At 40.5% G+C, this 21,841-nt stretch overlaps 2 protein-coding genes and 1 long non-coding RNA gene across 4 annotated transcripts in view; 1 reads left to right on the top strand and 2 right to left on the bottom strand.

Annotated features, from left to right (window-relative positions):
- On the top strand, nucleotides 1–10,595 carry itpka (inositol-trisphosphate 3-kinase A). The gene is made up of 7 exons (XM_034858824.1): nucleotides 1–692; nucleotides 5,376–5,472; nucleotides 5,758–5,971; nucleotides 7,040–7,244; nucleotides 7,799–7,900; nucleotides 8,826–8,897; nucleotides 9,617–10,595. The coding sequence occupies exons 1-7, from the start codon at nucleotides 288–290 to the stop codon at nucleotides 9,872–9,874; spliced, it is 1,353 nt and encodes a 450-aa protein (XP_034714715.1). The 5' UTR covers nucleotides 1–287; the 3' UTR covers nucleotides 9,875–10,595.
- On the bottom strand, nucleotides 8,232–12,025 carry LOC117936086. The gene is made up of 3 exons (XR_004654880.1): nucleotides 11,686–12,025; nucleotides 11,087–11,097; nucleotides 8,232–8,242 (listed from the first exon to the last, which is right to left on the bottom strand). It is a non-coding gene; the product is annotated as an uncharacterized LOC117936086 (long non-coding RNA).
- Nucleotides 12,026–12,089: 64 nt separating this feature from the next.
- Nucleotides 12,090–21,841, bottom strand: part of ltk (leukocyte receptor tyrosine kinase) — a 50,163-nt gene continuing 40,411 nt past the window's right edge. For both annotated transcript variants that reach the window (XM_034858730.1, XM_034858731.1), the window contains exons 20-29: nucleotides 19,489–19,675; nucleotides 19,273–19,363; nucleotides 18,681–18,745; nucleotides 17,458–17,587; nucleotides 17,248–17,345; nucleotides 16,282–16,374; nucleotides 15,910–16,011; nucleotides 14,502–14,636; nucleotides 14,076–14,166; nucleotides 12,090–13,947 (exon numbers count right to left, since the gene is read on the bottom strand). In XM_034858730.1, coding sequence (XP_034714621.1) covers nucleotides 12,907–13,947; nucleotides 14,076–14,166; nucleotides 14,502–14,636; nucleotides 15,910–16,011; nucleotides 16,282–16,374; nucleotides 17,248–17,345; nucleotides 17,458–17,587; nucleotides 18,681–18,745; nucleotides 19,273–19,363; nucleotides 19,489–19,675 — 2,033 coding nt within the window. In that variant the 3' untranslated portion in view covers nucleotides 12,090–12,906. The remainder of the gene's footprint in view (nucleotides 13,948–14,075; nucleotides 14,167–14,501; nucleotides 14,637–15,909; nucleotides 16,012–16,281; nucleotides 16,375–17,247; nucleotides 17,346–17,457; nucleotides 17,588–18,680; nucleotides 18,746–19,272; nucleotides 19,364–19,488; nucleotides 19,676–21,841) is intronic.

Here is a 21,841-nt window from a genome sequence, read left to right as displayed (position 1 = left end):
TCATACAGTTGTGTAAGTGCGTGCGCCGGCGCGTGCGTGTAGAAGCGCGAGCCACGCCACCGCCGGAGAGGGGTTCCCCTTTCCAGTACGCACAGAGCAGGGAGGCTGACGGAGGCTTTTTAACGTGTGAAAACTCGATCAACAAACAACGAGGAAGTACCGCAGCGGTGCGACTGAATACACAAACTGAACTTTCTCAAAGTGAAATGACCAGATTTGAAAGTTAAAGTGAGTCGGATTTGCGCCTCTCCTCGATCGTGCGCTCTCGCGACGGATTTAGGTCTCTAATGCCCAAAGAGTGCAGGAGAAAGAGCTCCAAGGTGTCCGTGCTTTCCGGGACTGGAATAAACGAGGGGCCGCGATTGGAGAGAAGAACATCCCACATTTGTGATGATCTCATTCAGAATGCCGCTCAAATCGCTCCGTCGTCCGCAACCGGAGCACCGACTGTGATGGATGCGCGCCGGCTACCGCAGGTCACCATCACCCCGGAGGCAGGCGGCTCCTCGCGGGAGATGCAGCAAGAGGACTGGGATGATGCTGTGGACGGGACCCTGCGCAGGCAACTATCCAACTCCTCGATCTCCTCCACAGGCTCCTCTGCTGTGGAGTCCGAGGATGATTTACTCAGCGACAATGAAAGCAAAAGCAAAGGCATCATCACTTTAGAGCATCTGGTGGACACTGGAGAGGTGAGTAAACGGCTAAGAGACTCCGATCTAGTCATGACATGAAGAGGGCCATTCAAGTGAGTCACTGGCAGGTTTACCAGCAAAATCATGTCACTGTAGTTTATGTTATGTCCCGTTTCACTGTCTAAAAACATGTTGCCTCCCTGTAACCATTACTGTTATAGGCCATAATGCATGACTAAATCAAACAACAAATATCTTCCTAGATGGAGCAGCCTGGGACAATTGCAATTCCTCATTGTCCTGTGCACAACAATTCTCAAACTCCTTCCAACAATGCTCATACCAATATATGTTTAGAAAAGAAAATCACATAATCAAAATGAGAATCTAAGACATTGATTTATTGTTTTATTTGTTGTTTTATTTTTCTATGTGCACATATTGTAAAAGACAGGTCCGATTACCAAAAATGAATAGAAATAGAGGCAAACAATACATAAATAAGTGCAGAAAGTTGCAGAACTATAGGAATACAATATTATGTATTTATAATAAAATAATATATGTGGTAGACAGCTGCACAATAATGAATATGAATAAAGTGTAATGCAAACAGGTTGTGCATTAATTTACTAAAGATATAAGTGCTATGAGATTTATTTGCCTGATGATGCAGGACCGGATGTTTAAAGACAAAACATTTGAATTTGCTATCTTTGACCCCGTGTGCATCATTTCAAATCCAGATCACTATAACTTATATATTTATATATATACATATATATATTTATATAGTTACAGTAAAGTGCTGATGTTTTGAAAACAAGAAACAGTGAAGCACAGCAGCACATTTGCAGTCAACAAACTACTTCCTCACAGAGGACCACCAATTACAGTGGTAGTATTTATGCAGAGTTAGTTAGTTGTTTTGAAGTCCCATAACATGTCTGATGAATTCTGCAGCAAAAAAACTTTTTTTGTGGAAAATTAGTCGCTTTTGCATTTCAGAATCTTTTTTTTGTACCTGTTTTTGCACTTATGTACAATGTTTTGAGATCTGGGAAATGTCACTTGTAAGATGCACTTTCCTTTTGTTGTTGTTTAAGATCATGTGAAGCGTATGATTAAACTACCTCGAGATTCCTGTCAGAGAGCGCAGGATAATCGCTGAGAAAATGTGATTGTCCCTGTAGAATCACATTAGCCCTCCATATGTTTTATAGCTCATCAAAGCCTTTCACATCACCTTAATGATCCCAGGAGCTGTATGGACCCAAACCAACATGAAGAAGCTCATTGTGTTTACCGCAAATTACCTCAAATTATGAATAAAATACAAATACATGTGTTGCAAGGTCAATTTCAGATCATGTTTTGTAACTGTAAGCTCTGACCTTTATTACTGTGTGTCCCTCCTTCAGTACACAGACTATAGTGTTGAATGGTTGGCGTCTAGTTAAATAGATGTTGAGGGTGGACATTTGTTTGATTGATGGCTGATAAAGCTTTTACTTGTGTCCGACAAGTCTCGGTCATACTGAACATACTTGCGTTTGCATGCGAATAGGGCAGTTTCATACATTTCAGAAAGAAAAAATCTGACATTTTTAACATTAAGATTTGAACAGAACAACATATTTTTGGCAGGTTTTACTTGATTTGTCAGCTCTCCATGGTATTTTTTGGGGAGTGTGATCGTAGTGAGTCACATCTTGGTTTCTGCATTAATAACATAATCTGCCTTTTGTCTTCCCTGTCCCCACATTATTCTAAGGTTCATGCTTTCATTGGGTGTGTGTGTGTATGTGTGTTTTACGTTGCCACCACATCACTTTGCCTTCTCCATACAAGGTGTGTAGCTGTCACTTTATTTTAAACAGACTGAACACACATTGCCTGTTAAGCCTGTGTGTTTGTGTGCATGCATGTAGGAGGGAGTAAAGTAACGTTGTCCAGTAACCAGTCAAGGGAGGCTCAGAATGAGGGCTTTTCACAATAAAAGTCTCTTCTAACTCTTTATGTGCTCTTTAGGACATCAATACTTTAAAATGGAAATATGTTGGCTGTGTCACCTCTGAAAATAGCTTCTGCCCCTTCAGCCTACACACCAGCCCACGCACACACAGACACACACAGTAGAGCACAAGCTCACATTGTGAAATCATGTTTTTCTGTGGTCACTAGCAAGTTTAAGCCTTGGCCTTTGACATTTAACAGAGAACCACTTCAGGATGTCAAAAACACAGTAATTAGTTTTTGCTAGTTCACACTTAAATGCATATAATTATAATATAGATGAATTCCTAGTAGTACACAGCAAAGTGCTTATTAATAGAAATACAAAAGAGAACAGACAGACAGGTGGACAAACAGGCTCATCATTGAAACAGGAAAAATGTGATCATCATGCAGCAGTTGACAACATTATCCCTTGAAGACGACAGTACAGCGTAACATGGAAGGCATGAGTTAAAATGGTTTGCTGATTGAGTCACATTGCTCACTGTTGTTCTCCTCCGTAAAATGCATTGTTGGAAACTGTAGAAGTTTGCTTTCAGTAGTTTGTGTTTGCAGTGTTGCTAATGACTACTCTGACTGTTCACATCGGTATGTTGTGTCAGTTTGTTGTACACACCACAGAAAGCAAGTGTGTTGAAGAAACCAAGCAGAAGCAAACATTAGGCTGATAGAATAGAATAGAAATACGTTCCTTTGAATTTGTGAGAGTGAATCAACCTCTGTTAATATCTTTGTATTGAGCAGTGGTGGAAAAAGTAACTATGTACATTTCCTCACTGTTGAGTTACTTTTACTCTATTTAAATATTTATATTTTCTGCCATTTTTAACTTCTGCTTCCCTGCATTTAAGGAAAATATTGTACTTTTTATTCACTAACAGCTATGGTTACCAGGTATCACAATTAAGATTTTACATTACAAAAACATAAAAAGCTCATACATTTTAAGGATTAAATCAGTGTTTCCCAATGTTTGTTGGCTTGTGATGCCTCATACAATATATAGTATTATATAATACAATATATAATATTGTGTAGTTGGGGCCCATTGTTGTCTTTCAGCTATGAGTTGTTAAGCAGTTCAAGGCCCGAGAATTAAAATTATACAATATTTGACTAAGTAAAGCATCTGGGTACTTCTTCCACCTGTGGTAGTATTGTCAGTATTATTCCCATTGCTGTCAGTACAAACTGGCTGGGACAGAGCTGTGTGAATACCATGAAGTTTCAAAGTCAGACTATGTATAAAATATAAATATTGGCCATTGCGCTGGGTTCAGATCAAAGTTTCTATTCCCTCTTACACTGTGGATAATACATTAGACTCCTGACTTCTATAATATTCTATTCCATTTAGTCTTTTTGTTAATATACATAGGCACATAATATTTTCACTGTCTGATTGTGGATGTGACAAATAAACATGATTTGATTTGACTCCACTTTATTTCAATCACAATGTAATCAACCGCTAACATGCTAAAAAATATTCAAGAGTAAGTAACTCGTTATTATCTGCCTGGGTTAATTGACAGGCCAATACAGTTAGAGACTTGCAGCAATTAGATAAATGTTTCTCGGTGTAAGTTTAACGCCTTCACAATGCGATATTATCAGTAAACAAGCAGCACCACAGTAAGTGAAGCATATCATCTGACATTTAAGAGAGACTTGGCCGGCTGCTGCAGAGCTTTGTGTTTTACTAACACGAGAGTCCCTGTTTCATATCCTGTTTCAATCAGATCACACGGAAAGAAGATGACCTCTCCAAAGCCCACAGATAGAATCTATGAACATGTACGGTACTACATTTCCTTTCCAATGCCTGGGAGTTTGATCATTTGAAAGTATTGTATAAAAATATGATCCTGTCAGTGTTAAAGTCGGTCTTATTTGAAATATGGTCAGTTTCTTGGGGAGGGAAAAAACAGGCAGTTCTCCTCAAGTGTGAGGCACTACTGTGTTTGTGAAATACACAAGCTGTTACTGTGTTTTTGGGTATGTGTGTGTGTGTGTGTGTGTGTGTGTGGGGTGAGAGACAGAGAAAGAGAAAAAAGCGAGGGTGGTATGAGAAGTGTCCTCAAACAAACAACCATTGAATACATAACATCTCTGCCAAAAAAAGATAATCAACCATCGGTCGTCTTTTTTTTGTGGGTCTTCAGTTGATACTTGGTTACAAACTCTCATATAACACCAAAAAATGCAGACACTGCTAACAAGCGAATAAAAGTTGAGAGGCCAGTAGCAACGGCAGTGTCACCCTTAATTATTTGGTGTTAAACCTTCAGATTTGGCAATAAGATATGGCTATATGACCGAAGATGACAAATCATGCATTCTTTACTAAGTGTGACATTCTAAATCTTACTTGAATATAATAGCCCAATAAAATGTCTTTAGCTATAAACTGATGTTAGAGAGCATTTCATTTCTTTGTGAATCGAAGCTCATCACACCCCTTAGCTGGAGATGCTGAATAGAGATGTTAAGTGCAGATATGAGTTTCCACAGAAATGGCATTTAACTGACCCAGATTGGAGGTTTCATGAAGTGTAAATCTGCTTATGATCAGATTTCTATTCAGACAGTTAAGGGATGGACCAAGGTCAGCACTTCAGATGTGAACAAGAACACACAAAAATACCCCAAAATGTAAGAACAATTCTTTTCTGTTCTATTATACTCACTTCTGTGGGTCTTCTTGCACATGTTCTTCAGAGCAAGCCGTGGTGGAAGTTGAAGACAATCGTCAACTGGCCCTTCAGTGTTACGCAGAGGAGAAAACTGAACTGGGTTCAGCTAGCCGGGCATAAAGGTATGACTTGTTCAGATCATCGTTGAGTTGTTGCTGAACCTTTCTGGCAGCTGAAGAGGTCAGGCACCGTCACCACACTGACAGGGATTAAAAACACTACTGTCATGGATGATTGATGTTGGAGCTGTTAGTTTCATTTAAACACTGTCTCCCTGCAAAAGAAACAAATTGAATTCAAATGTATTAACTTGGCCATGCTACATGTCATTAATGTCCAGACCGTTTTTTACCCTTCTTGTTTGTGAATGCCTGAAATCCAAAGCATCGGTCTTCATCTCATCTCAGGTAACTTCAAAGCTGCAGATGAGGGCAACATCCTGAAGAAGTTTTCGGAAAACGAGATGCAGTGTTTTGTGAAGCTGAGGGATGACGCGCTGCTCCCGTTTGTGCCCGGATACCACGGCACTGTGGAAAAAGATGGAGAGTCTTTCCTTCATATGACTGACCTGCTGGTAAACTTTGACCTTCCCAATGTCATGGACTGCAAGATGGGAGTGAGGTAAGGAAGTAAGGTTTTCATGTAATTACTAATAATAGATATTTAGCCATTTCTTTATCAATATAACCCCATTTTTTCATATATGTAACTGTGTCAAACAATCTTTGTAGTGTATTTCTGTTACACTAATTTGAAATGTTAATGTCAGATAATTTCCTTGTTTATTTACGTAATTTATGCGGATGCTAATATTTAGCTCAGATTCTGTTAAAATGGATTGAGACACATTCAAACTGGTAACAGTTCCGCCTAAAACGTTTCTGCTCTACAAGAGAACACCTGTTGTAACTGCAGGCTAGATGCCTGGCTTCCTGCCACAGTGGGCGGAGTGTCTCACTGTATTCTGAGCACAAGCACAAACACACATACACAAACATGCATACACATGAATGTATACATGCACAGGCGTGTAGGTCTCTGAAAACTACATACATTTGTGCACTAAAGTTACAGACACACGCATGACAACACATACTTGAACACATTGTTTTATTGTCTACTAAGTGTGTGTGTCTGAATTTCTGAGGCCACACACACACACACACACACACACACACACACACACACACACACACACACACACACACACACACACACACACAGGGTGTCCCTGGAGGCTCCCCTTCGTCAAAAACACTCACAACCACAAAGTTGCAAAACCGCTAACTTGCACTAACACACTGACTTTCACAAAGTTGAACGCTGCACGCTGGAGTCTCCTCTCAGCTTCCCTCTTCAGCACAGAGGAAGTGTAGCTCACAAACTGAAACTGAAATCCACATCTGTTTGCTCATAACTGTTTGGTATAAATGTATGTGAATGTGCTAAAGTATTGTTCACCAGCAGAATTTAATACGTATACAGCGTGATGCTGGTCACCTTTTCTGCATTAGTCTACACCATTAGAAAGCAACTCTCTTGGGCTTTTAGTGCAGCAAACTAAACCTGAAGTCATGTGTAAGTTAGCTATGCATCTTGCATCTTAATGACAAAAGGTGAGAATGCAAGACAAACCCTGTAAACATGCAGCTCCTGCACCGGATGGTGGTTTTTCTCCTGCTGTTTCAGGACGTACTTGGAAGAGGAGCTTGTTCGGGCACGGGAACGGCCCAAGCCGCGGGAAGACCTGTACAGAAAAATGGTGGAGGTGGACAGCGAAGGGCCGACTCCCCAGGAGCATTCCCAACAAGGTGTCACCAAGCCTCGCTACATGCAGTGGAGGGAGACCATGAGCTCCACAAACACCCTGGGCTTCAGGATAGAAGGGATAAAGGTAGACGAAGTGATGTGGAGACTATTAACATGTCATTGATTTAGATATGATGTACAGTGGAGCTCATAAGTCTATGAACCCATAGTAAAGTTCAATAAAAAGAGGATTAAAAAAAATCATCTTTTGGGAATTGATCTTAATGCCTTAATTAAAAAGATTTGAAAAAAATCCAACCTTTAAGGCCACACTTTTCTTTTCGTAAATAAATAAATGTTCTTCCTTAAAATACAGGGGGCAAGTATACACACCCCTATGTTAAATTCCCATAGAGGCAGGCAGAGGCATAAACCTATGAGCACCACTGTATACTAATAAAAATACATTTATACAGTTGAACAAGACACTAAAAAGTAGAATGGCAAACATGACCAGTATCCATGCGTATAATTATGTGAAAAAATGCACAGAAAATCAATACATGGATGAATTAAAGCTGCACTACCTGATAGCTTTACTTTAACCATGGTACAAATGACTATGTGCAATATAAAGACTTGGTATGGACTAAAGATTATGGCAGGTCATTTCATTGAGTAATGTTTCCTCTCTTTTAGAAAAGTGATGGTACGTGTCGGACTAACTTCAAGAAAACCAGATCGAAGCAGGATGTCATCCAGGTGTTCAAGGACTTTGTTGGAGGGAACGTCGACATCATAGTACGATTCAATCAGTTTGCTTCTGTGCACATATGCATTTTTATCATTATTATTATTATTATTATTATTATTAAACCTTTATTTAACCAGGTCCCATTGAGATTACAAAATATCTTTTCCAAGGGAGCCCTGGAAAACATGAAAACATGAAGAAGAAAAAAAAAAAAGATGCACAGTATCAAGATTTAGCTAGGGAAGCAATTACATGCTCCAACTAAATTAGACTCCAAACCTTTCACAAAATAAATAACATAATGTAAATGCTCTAATTGGGATCAGCCTTACAGGCTGTAAAACTGGCTGTGGGGGCAGAGAACTTAAAGGCCTGTTTTCAGTGCAAACCTTTAGGACAGAAAGTAAGAGGATTTCATTTGAGAACAAACCTCACCTACTAGGTTTTTGTAAGATAGACCCACAACGATGAGAGGGGAGCAGACCAAGGATGGACTTATAAATTAGTACCAGTGAGTGAGTCTGTGAGAGGCTAATGAAGGCTGTATATTTATGCATGTATGGACACACACAAAACATACTGTAGTGTGTACAAAAGGAATGCATTACCTGAAGGACGACACCGACTACAAACACACCGCTTGAGTATGCTCTAATATCTGTGTTCAGTGTTTGGACATATATAAAAAATGTGTATACTGCACAATTTGTCTTCACATTGGGAAAAGGTCGCGGACTGTCTAGTGATGAATGAAATCAGCGTCCAAGTGTTTGAACTGCACATAAAAATAATCACCGCAAATAATGTTTGAGTTTTCTATTATGGTGGGAGGTTCACAAATTTCTCGACACCCTTATATGTTACAACTATAGCTTCTAAGTAATGGATTCATATTAGAATAGATTTGAAATTAAATCATGGGATTCAGGTAATGTTAGTATTTTACGATCTGTCCGTTTTTTCTTGAAACAGAAGTCTTACCTGAGCCGGCTGACGGAGATCCAGCAGGCCATGAAGAAGTCAGAGTTCTTCAAGCAACACGAGGTAATGACTGGGGAAGTAACCTTGCCCCTTATGACCTCATAAGAGGCAAGATTCCAGATTGACAAATTTGAGCTTTCATTTTCTCAAAGGCAGAGCACGATACCCGGGTCACGAGCACGATAGGCTCACACCTATCACCATTTCTAGCCACTGGGGGACTATAGGTAGGCTGGGGGAACTCATATTAATGTAAATTAATGTTAATTAATATGAGTGAGAATTAATGGGACCTTTAAATAAAGTGCTGCAGCAGGAACTTTATCTGAAACACCATTTCTCCAAAAGATGTACTTGGATTTTAATGATGTGGTGGACTATTTATCTTTAACTTTTAGCCACAGTGTTGTAGTTCACTCAATATATGGACTTTCTTTCTTTTTAAACAAATCATATACTTTTTTGTGTTTTGTCATCCATCTCTGATAATAATAAATGTAATTTATATAGCGCTTTTAACAGACTCAAAGTTGCCTCACAGGGGAGGTAGAAAACAAACAATGCAAAACAGAACAAAACTAAACAGAACAAGACAAAACAAAACAAGATTCAAGCACGGTTGAAAAGGGAGGGGGGCGTAGTGCTACTGATAGGCAGAGGTGAAAAGCTGGGTCTTGAGGTGGGACCAGAAGATTGTGAGGGACTCAGAGGTGCAATTAATGTGTTTATATGCAGGGATGAATGAATATAATTTAATATGTGACCCTAACTGTTTTTCATAGGTCATTGGCAGCTCACTCCTCTTTATCCATGACCACACAAGAAAGGCACAGGTCTGGATCATTGACTTTGGCAAGACCACGGCGTTACCAGAGGGCCAAACGTTAAACCATGACATTCCCTGGCAGGAAGGCAACCGGGAGGATGGCTACCTGTGGGGGCTGGAAAACCTCATCCAAACTCTGGAGTCTGTAAGCAGTGAAGGGATGGGCGAAGTTACCAAAGAAAATAGCCAAACTACAGAAACAGATGGTCAGTGACTTTGACTTGTAGATGCGGGAGAGGTCAAACTATTATTATGGACAAGACAGAAAGACACTTAGGGAGGTTTCATATATGTTGATTTGCTTTGGGTGCTTGGTGATAAATGTTAAAAAGAGTGCAGAAATAATACAAGAAAGAACACTTTGTGTAGCCCAAGAGGAGCTTTATAAAGCCACTGACAGGAAAGAAACGATAGACACTGAACTGAGAGGAGCAGAGAATTTGTCACTAGTTACTGAACGATTGAGCAAATGAACTGACACTAATTCAACTTCATACAAAAGGAACAGAAGTGAAAGTGTAGGGATTCTGCATTTCAGTTTCAGGGACGAGGTGTTTCATGTAAAGGAAATGCTCATGAAATTAAAGATGAGCAATCTCAAGTTCGTGGACCTCCTTATTAACATCTAACCCTATGTTACACCTGTAAGTGTAAAATAAAATGAGAAATTCTGTGCAGTATGTAACTCAGAGACCTCACAGTCATATGACTACAACACATACCGCAACACATTGTCAATATAGTTCTGCAGCATAATGGTTAACGTGTATTATCTGTCACTGTACTGACAAACTCATTTATTGTATATCAATTTATATTTCTATCACTGATTTTATTCCTGTAATCAAACTTGTAATTATTTTCATATCTTTGTTTCATATCTTTTTGGGACAGAGATAACTGAAAGTGTATATGGAATAAAAAAGGCAAATACTTTTATGTTTTTGTTTTCTATAGCAACACTACTGTGGTATTTTAATATGTTAGTTCACTCTGTTTCTTATCAAACACACAAATAAGATATATTTATGTTTATTTATTTGGGGCACAGTTAGTTTAGAGAAAAGTGTGAAAGACAACATTTTGCATAGAATGTCTTTTGCATTTTTGGGTTGAGGCTTTACATTTTTAAACTTTTCAATGTTTGTGAAATAAAATGCACCAAGCCATGAAAACACACAATATTTTTCTTAATGGCACAAAATCTCTCGCTTAAAATGAGAAATTAGAAAACGATTTAAGTTGCCTTAAGTGGACTTTTGAGCAACCAAGATAAAATTCACTAACATCAGCAGGCCTGATCATAAACACACACACACCCACATATATGTGTATATATATATATATATATATATATATATATATATATATATATATATATAAATAAATATAAATGTTACCGCGTTCCGATGTTCATTCAACATACTAAAAAATAAACTATTGACACGTTTAGGCTCAAAATAAAGACATGTATATATAAACCTACTAAATTGATTAAATATGAATAATCTAAATACATAAATACTGGATAGAGATTTTAACAATTGAATCATTAATAAATTGCATGAACTGAGATACCTGCCGCAGCAAGTTATGTGTATCAAGGCTGAATACCTCACCCTGCTGAGTAAACATAGGTACTACCAGCACTACATCAGTACAGCAGATGCAGTGCAGAGGTATTGAATGGCAGTGATCAACTACAAATACAGATCCATCACTAGCATAAAACATACAAATAAAAGATAAACAGCTACAAATGCAATGGGTTAGTCCAGTGTACAGAGAGGTGAGTACAAAAATAGCAAATATTTTCACAGCTGCATGGTCATCACATTCTACACACTTATGAGACCTCCTGAAATCCAAGAAAATATCAGGACAAAGGGAAAGAGAATTGTCAAAAATATGCAAAGCCAAATCAAGATCTATATAGTTTGGCAAACAAAAGTCTCAGGACAAGCTCAACTTACTTACGGAACATACAGAAAGTGATTTTTAGTGATAATGAGTCATAACAAAAACCAACTCCTTAAGGGAATAGTTTCTTGCAGGGACTTAGATTAGGAAATCAATAAAACTAATGTCTGTACAGTAAATTTGAAGCTACAGCCAGCAGCTGTTTAGCTTAGCACAAAGACTAAACAGGGAAGCCTGGCCCTGTCCAAATCTAAAAATATCTGCCTGCTTGACACCCCTAAAGCTCACCCCAAAAACCCAAAACGTAAACTGGGTGTAAAAGTGTAATTCTTGGCCAGGAGCGGCGGCTTTCCGGAGCCTTGTCTTTAATGTAAGGTTTTCAGGAAACCAGTAGTGACTCTGTCCCTGGCTGTATGTGAACATCTGACTAATATCAGTCAACGGCCGGAGAAAGATTCATGTTTGACACCTAAGACCATCCTGCAATTAAAACAGGGTTTATGATCTCCTTGTGTGTACCGCCAATAGACAGTTAAAGAAACCGCCACTTGTTTATCACATGACCGAAATTTCTTACCTAACTGATCCATCTCCATGACAACTGAGCAAACTTCATCTGCTGAGGAAGCAGTTAGAAACACCAAGTAGGTAGACCACGTGTTAAGAGAAAACAAGTTATTGCAGTATATTAGGCGTATGTTTTCACATTATTTAGGGTGAAAGCAAATCAGAATCATAGTAGTGTACCGCGTCCCGTAAGTTTCTAAAGTATGCATTCACTTATATAGTAATTCTACAGCCTTTTCTGAATATTAAACTTTTGAAACGAATAATTCTAAAACAAAAACACATGCCTGGAGATTGTCTTTCCAATGGCTCATTATATTTGGCACACTGTACACGTATTACTACAAATTCTAATACAAATTGTTTACTTTAATAAAACAAATACTACTGCCAAAGCTTACATGATAAAAACTAAAACAAATAGGTATGAAAGGAGTCCAACTACAGCACTACAGTTGTATGCGGACAATAAAACAATAAAAAAGCGCAGCTACCAGTGTTTCAGCTCCCAGTGTACCAGAGACCCGAGAAAGAGCTTGGAGTCCAGCGGTGGCTCTCTGGATTACAGTGCAGAGGAGTGTTTCTGTTTTCCAGCATTAAGCTCTAACAGTTTGATTGTATGGCTCTCAGACCGTGACGGAGGCCTCATGCTTTTTCTTCTGGAAATCCAGAACTCCAGTCTCAGGTTGTGAGGAAAGGGGTTCCCGGTGACATTTCAATTTCATATCAATCAAAATCCCTGTTACAGTACGCCGTTTCTTAGATAGGGGTAACGCTGAGGTCTTCAGACAGAGAAAAGCCTGAGTCTCGGTCACGTTTGGGTTTTTCAGCTTTGGTGTGTCTCCTCACGTCCTCGTGTCCGTAGCTGGCGTGGCGCTTCAGCAGCAGCTTCGGCATACAAGATGAGTTGGTATGGAGGCCTAGTGCCAGTCCCAAGCTTATCCCTGAGGAGACACTGGGGGCAGAGCTGGTGTTTGTGATGGCTTCTGGGGCTTTGGGCATAACCAGGGGCAGGCTCTCTGCCTCGTAATTTGGCTCATTGTAGGCATAGTTGACGTTGCCACAAGGGAAACTCTGGAGCTTAGCCAGGTCCACACCGGCTTTTGTGGTGCCACCTGTTGGGGTCTTATGGGAGGACGTGCTTGAGGCAGCTTGAGCCTGGCAGGACGGAGATGGAGTTGAGGAAGGGCTAAGTTGGATGCTGTTGGTGCTGTCGCACCCAGTCTCGTTGCTCTCTAAGCCTGGGTTGCAGGTCTGAGGAACCTGTGTGTTTGAGGTGGAGGAAGCGGAGCTTGAGAGTGGCACGGACTGAGTGTGGGCAAGTGTTTTTTTCCCCCGAAAATTTTCCAAAACCCAGGAACCGTATGTTGGGTTCCACAGGTTCTTTGTCTTGTTCTTCAGCTTCTGGCTCCCTGAGGAGGAGCTGTTTCTGGAGCAAGGTTGGTGATTAGGTGTCTCAGGATGGAGCCAGTGTCCTCCTGCTGAAAAACCAGGGGCAGGAACAGGCTCAGCCCAGGATGGCTCCAGAGCCTCACGGCATGATGTCACTTCATGGTGGACGGGTCGGGTCCTCTGGAGGAGTAGACAGGGTTTGGTAGGCTGTGGGGAAAGAGGGGTTGGGCTAAGGCCCAGAGAGGAGTGACCAAGCTGGGGGGAGGAAGCCTGGGAAACAGAATGGGACACCAGGAGTGGAGTGAGGCTGGTGGAGGTGTGGTCAGAGGCACGGTTTATTGTGCCACCATCCTCCTCTGCGGTGGGGGTATATTCAAATGGTAGGGGTGTGTTGATCACATCTGGGTCCTGGTAGAGCAATGAAGGGGAAAGGTAATAAAAATAAAAAACTGAATAAAGAAAGAGTAAATAAATCTTATATTTATTTAACTATAGGCCCTTTTATATATAAAGTCAGTTGTGATAGTAGAGCATACCTGAGAGCAGTAGTTAATTCTCTCCAGGATGGTAGAGAAGTTAGGCCGGTGCTCAGGACAGTGCTGCCAGCACTGAGTCATGATCCGATAGCTACGTTCATGGGAACAAACACAAATTACACATATATTGTTTAGGCCTTTTGTTAAATGAGTCATCTTATAAAATAGGTAAATGTAATACTATTAGACTAATGGTATGATGATAACATAACAATCCCAACAGTTTATACATTATTTCTAAGAGAGAAAAGAAACGGAAAAACACTTCCAGAAAGTTGACTAATTCCACGTCAAAGGCGGTAGACCAGGCGGACTCTGTGCCATAAAGTCATCCATAAAGTCATCCCTAAAACCATCTGAGGTGTGCACTGCTTCAACTTTACATCCAGGCTCATGTCTTTTGATGCATTTCCTGTCAGTACTCACACAGGCCCCGGACAGCTCTTGGGAGGATCCATCCTGCCTCCGCTGGTGACAAACTCCAGCACCTCTTGGTTGGTTTTACAGGGATACGGCATGTAACCCAGAGAGACGATCTCCCACAGAAGCACTCCAAACGACCTGCAGGGGGAGAGACAGATCAACAACTGAGTTAAATCTTGCCTTGGCTGAACCCTGCTCATGTTCCTCAAACTGGGGATACCAGAATAATTCTGAAAACACTGCCAACGACTGAACGACTCTTCAGCTCTCATGTTTGGTATGGACATTGTGAAATGGACATTGTGAAATGGACATTTTAAAAGAATGGAAGATACTTCTCCTTCCTGAATCAAGAAGTGGCTAAATGATATGGTTTGTTGTTTACACCTTGAAGAAATTTGGTATTTGCTGTCTAACTTCCATGCTAAATTCCAAATATATAATATAATATATTCAAGATATGGGGCCTTTTCATAGAGCCCATCAGAAGGGAAAAACCACAAACTGAACATTTTTTGTGACCTGCAACACATTGTATTGTTCTCGTCTTATATCCACATTCTGGGGTTGTGCTTATGCAGCTGCTGTGGGCCTGCCTCTCATGTGCCCTCCCGGAATATTTTGGGCTCTATCACTATGAGTTGACAGATCGGGACATCTTATTATTTGACATGGACATTTACACATTTTCTTTTCCTCGTACTGAGTGAGTGCTGGCTGTCTGTTTTTTTTTTCCAGTGGGTTTTTGTGTTACATTGCCTTTTGAATGCACTTGTTCTTATAGTGTAAAAAAATGTACACATAAAAAAACAGTGTAGATAGTTTTGTCCAATAAAAGGTAATTCATTTTGTCTGAAGACTGATTCTAAAGTGACTTTAATATCCATATTCAAAATGTTATAGCTGTGATAACTGACAAAAATGAACATCAATAAATTAATGTAGCAACTTAATGAATAAATAAAAAGTACTGGTATTTTGTCATTCTTTGACAGATATGATCGGAACGGTGGCCCAATGGTTAGCACTGTGGCCTCACAGCAAGAAGGTGCTGGGTTCAAACCCTGTCTGGCCTCTGTGGAGTTTGAATGTTCTTCCTGTGTGCGCGTGGGTTTTTCCCACCACCAAAAATATGTTCCACTCCCTCTCCACCAAGCTGATGTGTGGTGAGCGTCTGCCGTCGTAAGGATGCCGTGCATCACCCAGGTGGGTGCTACACATAGGTGGTGTTGGAAAGTAGTTGCCCCCCCCTAAAGCGCTTTGAGTGTCTGTGATAAAGCATAATGTAATTAATTATTATTAAAAATGTCTTAAATCGTTCCCTTTGTTTGCTTGAACAACTGCCCCCCAAAATGTCTGTGCATGTTCCTGAAAGTTGCTGCTGTTTATATTATGGGTTTAGTTTTCATACCATGTATCAGTCTTGCAGGTGAAGATTCCCTCCATGAAGGCCTCCGGTGGCATCCATTTGACTGGCAGCATAGCACGACCACCTTTCCTGTAATAGCTTGCCCTGAGGAAGAAAAAATAAATCGGATTTAGGAATGTCCATTTATCACCAGTTTAAAAGGGAAGGTAAACACCACAAGGCCATGAACTCTGTGAGTAAATTTTGAATCTGGCCCCATGGAGGATAATCAGATGGCTTTTCAAATGGTTCCCCATTTACCCCATCAACCCAGTGCTGCCCGGACTCCTGCTACCAAGAGACATTATCATAAGTCATCCTGTGGGCTTTGCTATGAGGACTGCCATGAAGTGTAAGAAAATTCAGCATACAGACCTGTATATGTCTCGTGCCATGCCAAAGTCTCCAATTTTGGCCACTCGGTCTGGTCCAGAGCAGGTAAGCAGGCAATTTCTAGCAGCAATGTCTCTGAAAAACACAGGCTCTGTTACTAAATGTAGCTTAATAAGGGCACTTAACTCCCTTACCCACCATGTTCATTTTTTTTTATGATAGACGAAATTATTGAAAACATTTTTTGCATAAAGGAAACTGATATAAAGATGGGTTCAGCCAATTTTGTCCTTGATTCACCTAAAAGGTCCTGTGTTTCCTGCTGCAAGAGAACGTTCACAACGTTCACTTGTAACACGAAGAGCACAAAAGATCTATCACGTGTGGCTTATAATGCAACAGTCTAAGTAATTGTAAATACATGAGGAATATACTGTTACCATTTTTGTCTTGATTTTTAATCCTGTTAACAATAATTTCCTGGATTTAAAGCTATAGTGCGTAGTTTCTGCCGCTCCCATGAGGAATTCTAAGTACACAACACAACAACAATGTCGGCGCGTCCACATAATACATCCTTCCATGATCGGGCACGCGACCCCAACAAAGTTGCAATTAGTCACAGAGGACTATTTGCAATTTAAAAAAACAACAACAAAAAAGATGGTCTCTTCAGAAGAGGTAATTATTTATCTTCAATTATCTTAATTATCTTCACTCGAGCTTCTCCGCGAGAAAGTCACCAGATGCCATAATCTTCTGAGCATAGCCATGCTGAGATATAGAGTGAGTTGTGTGGAGCTGAAATCTTAATTAGCTTTGTAGAAAGTCATTTGGGTGTGATGGGAGTTCATTATTATTAAAAGGTTACGCACTAAAGCTTTAACAAAAATAACAATGCTATCATACTCATTCAAGTGATTTTCTTTCAGTAGAAAGGGCATTATTACAGCCTAAAACATCCCAGTATTACTGCTCTTGGCAGTAATCCTAGGTGTGGATCTGAACCTGTGAATGAAGTGGTTCTCCTCCAGGTAGTGACAGCCGAAGGCGATGTCTCGGGCCATCTGCAACAGCTCCCGCATGGTGAGAGAAGAAGTCTGGCCCTGCATATAGCACAATTCAGTTTAATGTACCATAGCCACTCACCCGCCCGACCACCCACGCACCCCCACACACACACACACAAACACACACAAAAGTGCAGTGCAGACGTACAGCTCGTGGCCTGTTCTGTCTCAGGAAGCTCTTCATGTCTCCTCCGGTCATCAGCTCTAGCAGGATGAAACGTGGCATGATGTTCAGACTGACGCCAATGCAGCGCACAATGTTGTCGTGGCTGAATTTGCTGCAAAGAGAAACCATGAACAAAGCTTGGGTTAGCACAGCAGGCCTGCACTTGTGTAGGTTAATCGTATTAAATGTGCTACGTGTTATGTATAGGCATGCTTGATAAAAATGAGCAGGAGGGAAAAAAAAGACATGACAATGTAGATGGGAGAATCAAAAGATTTTGAGAGTTTTGTCCTGCAATAATCATCCAACAACTTAACTTTGCATTCCTTAGTACAGTACATTTTTAAAAACTCTAATTGCATTAAAAAAAACTCGTATTCTTACTTATTTCTGACTGCTGCACACCTGGAAACTGTTGTGTCACTAGCTGGGGCACAACTGGACGTTTTTGTATAGTGTTCAAATAGTGTTCTGCTTATTTCTTCTGTTTTTGTATTTTTAAAATGCTTTCTGCCACTACTTAAGAGACACTACTGTCAAATACAACCCTAAACTCCTTAAAATGTATGAGATTGTTTCAATAATAAAACTCTCAGGCAACTCCAACACCAATTCATATACAAATTCAATGTAAGTGAGAATGTTAGAGTGCACCGGGACAGACTTGTCAGCATAGATCAAGTTTTGAGTAAAGATTTGAAAATCCTGATTTGGTACATGCTAAGTTTGAAAATATTCTCTCCAATAGCTTCAGCTCAAAATGGACTTTTTGCTGACAGGTTTCATCAGTATCTCAGCTGTCAGACATACATACATACATACACACACACACACACACACACACACACATATCTACACATATATACACGCAGACACACACACACACATATACACTCAGACACACAAACACACACATTTAAAAAAATCAAAAATAAACACACAGACACAATTGTCCTTGACTAAATGGCCTCTCACATAATTAAGCTAAAACAAGCAGCTAATTATAAAAGCGGTCAACATCTGTGCTACATTATAGTAGACGTTTCATTTCTAGTGAGTAGTGAGTTTCACATCTGGCTCCAGCTGTTATCTCCTCTAACTCAGCAGCCAGTCTGTCTGTCTGAGGATGTGGGCACTGCTGCTTCAAATGTGTGTGCTAAAGGATAAATTGGGTGAATCAATGTCTGAACCACAGTATGGTGCACCTCATAATCAGGGCCTCCATCAGGAAATCCATTTCATCCTGTTCGGAGCAGATTTCTGGAAGAGTCTGTAGAGCCGAAAGAATCGGAGAAGCAGTTTGAGTGTGTGCCATTGTCAAGAGGAAAAACATCACCGGACCTAATCAGCAGACTATTGAAAAGAAAACCCATGTGGACCTAAGTCAGCTTTTTTCATTTTTTAACATTGTGTCGTTTTGATCTAAGGGCACTGACTGACTTCTTTTTTTTACAGTCAACAATTATTTGGTTCAGTCTGGACAATTTAGCAGTGTGTGATTTCATTTTTGCACTAAATAAATTTAATTCAAATGTACTTGTATGTCCCTGTACTTGGAAAATGGCATAAACATCTATCCTTTTCATTGTACAATTTTTTACACAACAAACCATATCATATATCAAATTATGGAGTCAGTAAAGCAAATCATTCTTAAATTACAAATGCGAGTGTGACATTTAGATCAAAGAGGTAGGCGCACCCCTGTGGGACGTTTTTTTGAATTGATTTAATGTAATGAGCACAACTCCTCATGCTGTGCTATCTTCTGACATTCAGGTGCAACTTGTCTCTGACCTTTATGGCCACCTGCATGGGGCCGTCATCACCGCTAATCCCCAGAACTTGTCCTTCATAGACTTCACCAAATGCACCATGGCCGAGAGCCCTGGACAAAAAACAGGTGGAAAATACAACAACTGACATAAAAACATCAGCCAAAAGGTCTGTGTGCTGTGAGTATGGGCAGAACCTCAAACTGACATTTTGACATTGTGTCCAGATGTGCTATACCTGAGAAGTGTTATGTTCTTGCGCGGTACTTCCTTCAGTTCGTTGAGTGAGGCGGCCTTCCCTGCAAAGCAGTAGTTGGGGTTGTAATCGGTCATGATGGTGGAGGAGCGGATCTTGCTCAGCTTGTACTCTGGACTCTGCAGACGCCCCCGCACTGCGTACAGGTCGTTCTTCCTGCGGTACCACACTAAAGACAGAGACAAGACAAGAGTCTTATACTTCAAAGTCTAAGAGAGTTTAAAAAACAAAAAAATTACAACACTAACTGGACCCCACTCTGGCATGTAAGTTGTAGTGGCAACTCCCTGACTATCTGCTATCTGTAGGAGCAGTAAAACAAGAAGGGGTCAAGGGGTCACATCTCAGCAGTTGATGCTTGTTAATGTTAAAACAACATTCTTAGGGCCAGTGGGGAAAAAGTTGGTTCACAGACAGACACTTTGATGTGGGAAATCAATGTTCCACTTTCAGAAGACAAATCCTTCCACACAAAAACACAATGTTTTGCAGGATGTCCTCTCCTTGGTTACTGCTCCTAGACCGTCGGTGCCAGTGGACTCACCCGCCGTGGAGGCAGCCCACATCCCTGATGCAGGTTGGTAGTCTGCCTGGGAGGGGGTGTTGCGTGCAGGTAAGAGGTGTCGTCGAGCCATCGCCCAGTGCAGACGCTAGGGACTCAGGGGGGTTGTCATGTGGGGTGGGTTGAGGAAAAGAATGGGGAGAAGGAGGAGGAGGGGAAAGAGGAGGAGCAGATGGGGCACCCAGGGAACAGACTACCTCCCTGCATGGGGAAGAGCTCAGGTGAAGAGACACTGTTAACCTGAAGGGTGTGTGTTGGGGTGCTTTTTGCAACAAGTAAGTGCACAAATGTCATGCTTTTGTCTTAGTATTTGACTTATTCACCTGCAGACTCACAAAGTACACACAGGGCAGTTAAAGTCAAATTTTTCATTAAAAGGTTGTGCAGAGAAGTCAGTTCAGTTTGCACTTTGTCTGCTAAGTTTAGTAGTGCGTCATGGTTTTACACTAGAGAGCTGTTTGTTAATGACTGATAGTAATTAATAAGCAAAACAACCATCTTATCTGCAAATACTATATTATCCGTCTGATTACATTGAGTGCGTTTACTATATGAAGAGCTATAGCTTACCAAACTCTAACCTTGTTGTATTTTTGTTTCAGATACTAATACTCATATTCACATACCATGTGCATAGGCATAGTAAAATCATAAAACATAGTGTTCCCTATCCCCGATAATGTTCCCTCAGCATTTAGTTTAGTTGTTAAACGTTGTGTAAAATGAGCAGGAACGTTAAAGGGGGGGGGGGGGGGGGGGGGGGGGGGGGGGGGGGGTGTTAGAGGGAGGAGGGGTGTGTTCATGTTGTGAGCTGTGGATTTTGTTTTGGAACAAAATAAAAACTGCTAATCATGAAAGACAATCATGAGATTATTTTATGTAAACTAGAGGAACAAGAATAAAGCTCATGGCGTGTCTTAAATGAGAAGGAGATCCTCTGGGAAGCATGAACGTGGGGTCAGTGAATATTCTCTCTGTCTAATCATCTGATTTGATTTCCTGTCCTGTGTACAAGACGAAATTATGCTCTTCAAGTGGTGTTAGATTTAAGTCCACCAGAACGGGTCTCACTCACATCATCACTAATTATTATTTTTATATAAGTACCAAATGTCTGTCTTGTTGTTGCCCCAAAATTGTCAAATCTTTAGCTTTTGGGTTGGTTTGCTTTGGGTTGAAAAAATGAAATTACCTTGCAGAGGCCTCACTGTCAATGGGGGGAAAAAATCTCCATATTTTTCCTTTAATTCATCAGATTTATTTCATTCATCACTTTCTTACACGAGGTTTAATGCATGTATTAGTTCAGTCAAAACTGCTTTTGCCATGCCAAGTTCTCTCGTTGGCCCGCGCACAAGCCCAGAGAACAGAAGATGTGATTGATACTTTAAACAAAGTCAGTGCTGTGCTGATTTCTCCAGAGACCCTAACACAAAGTTTAGATTTCCCAAAACTGAGTGTAGAAAAGAAAGACTCTACCACTGTTGAGCTTCACTTAATATTCAGCACTTTCAGCAAGGTTATCGAGAGGACGTGAGAGAGGGCGAATCTGCTGTATTCAAACACCTTAAACAGCCCTCGGTGAAGTATTAGTGGGTCAACCGAAATGTTAGGATTCCCTTCCTAATTATCTACAGCAGATGGTTGTCAAAAAGGTGACAAAGGTGCAAAAAATGCATTAATAGCTGTATAATCCCTCACTGTCCTATATTATTGCAGAATGACTGCATATGTTGTTGTTACAACTGCATACAAACTGTGCATACATATATA

The sequence above is a fragment of the Etheostoma cragini genome, chromosome 20 (assembly GCF_013103735.1).
Source record: "Etheostoma cragini isolate CJK2018 chromosome 20, CSU_Ecrag_1.0, whole genome shotgun sequence".
Classification (NCBI taxonomy): domain Eukaryota; kingdom Metazoa; phylum Chordata; class Actinopteri; order Perciformes; family Percidae; genus Etheostoma; species Etheostoma cragini.
This window is presented reverse-complemented; position numbering and strand designations above follow the sequence as displayed.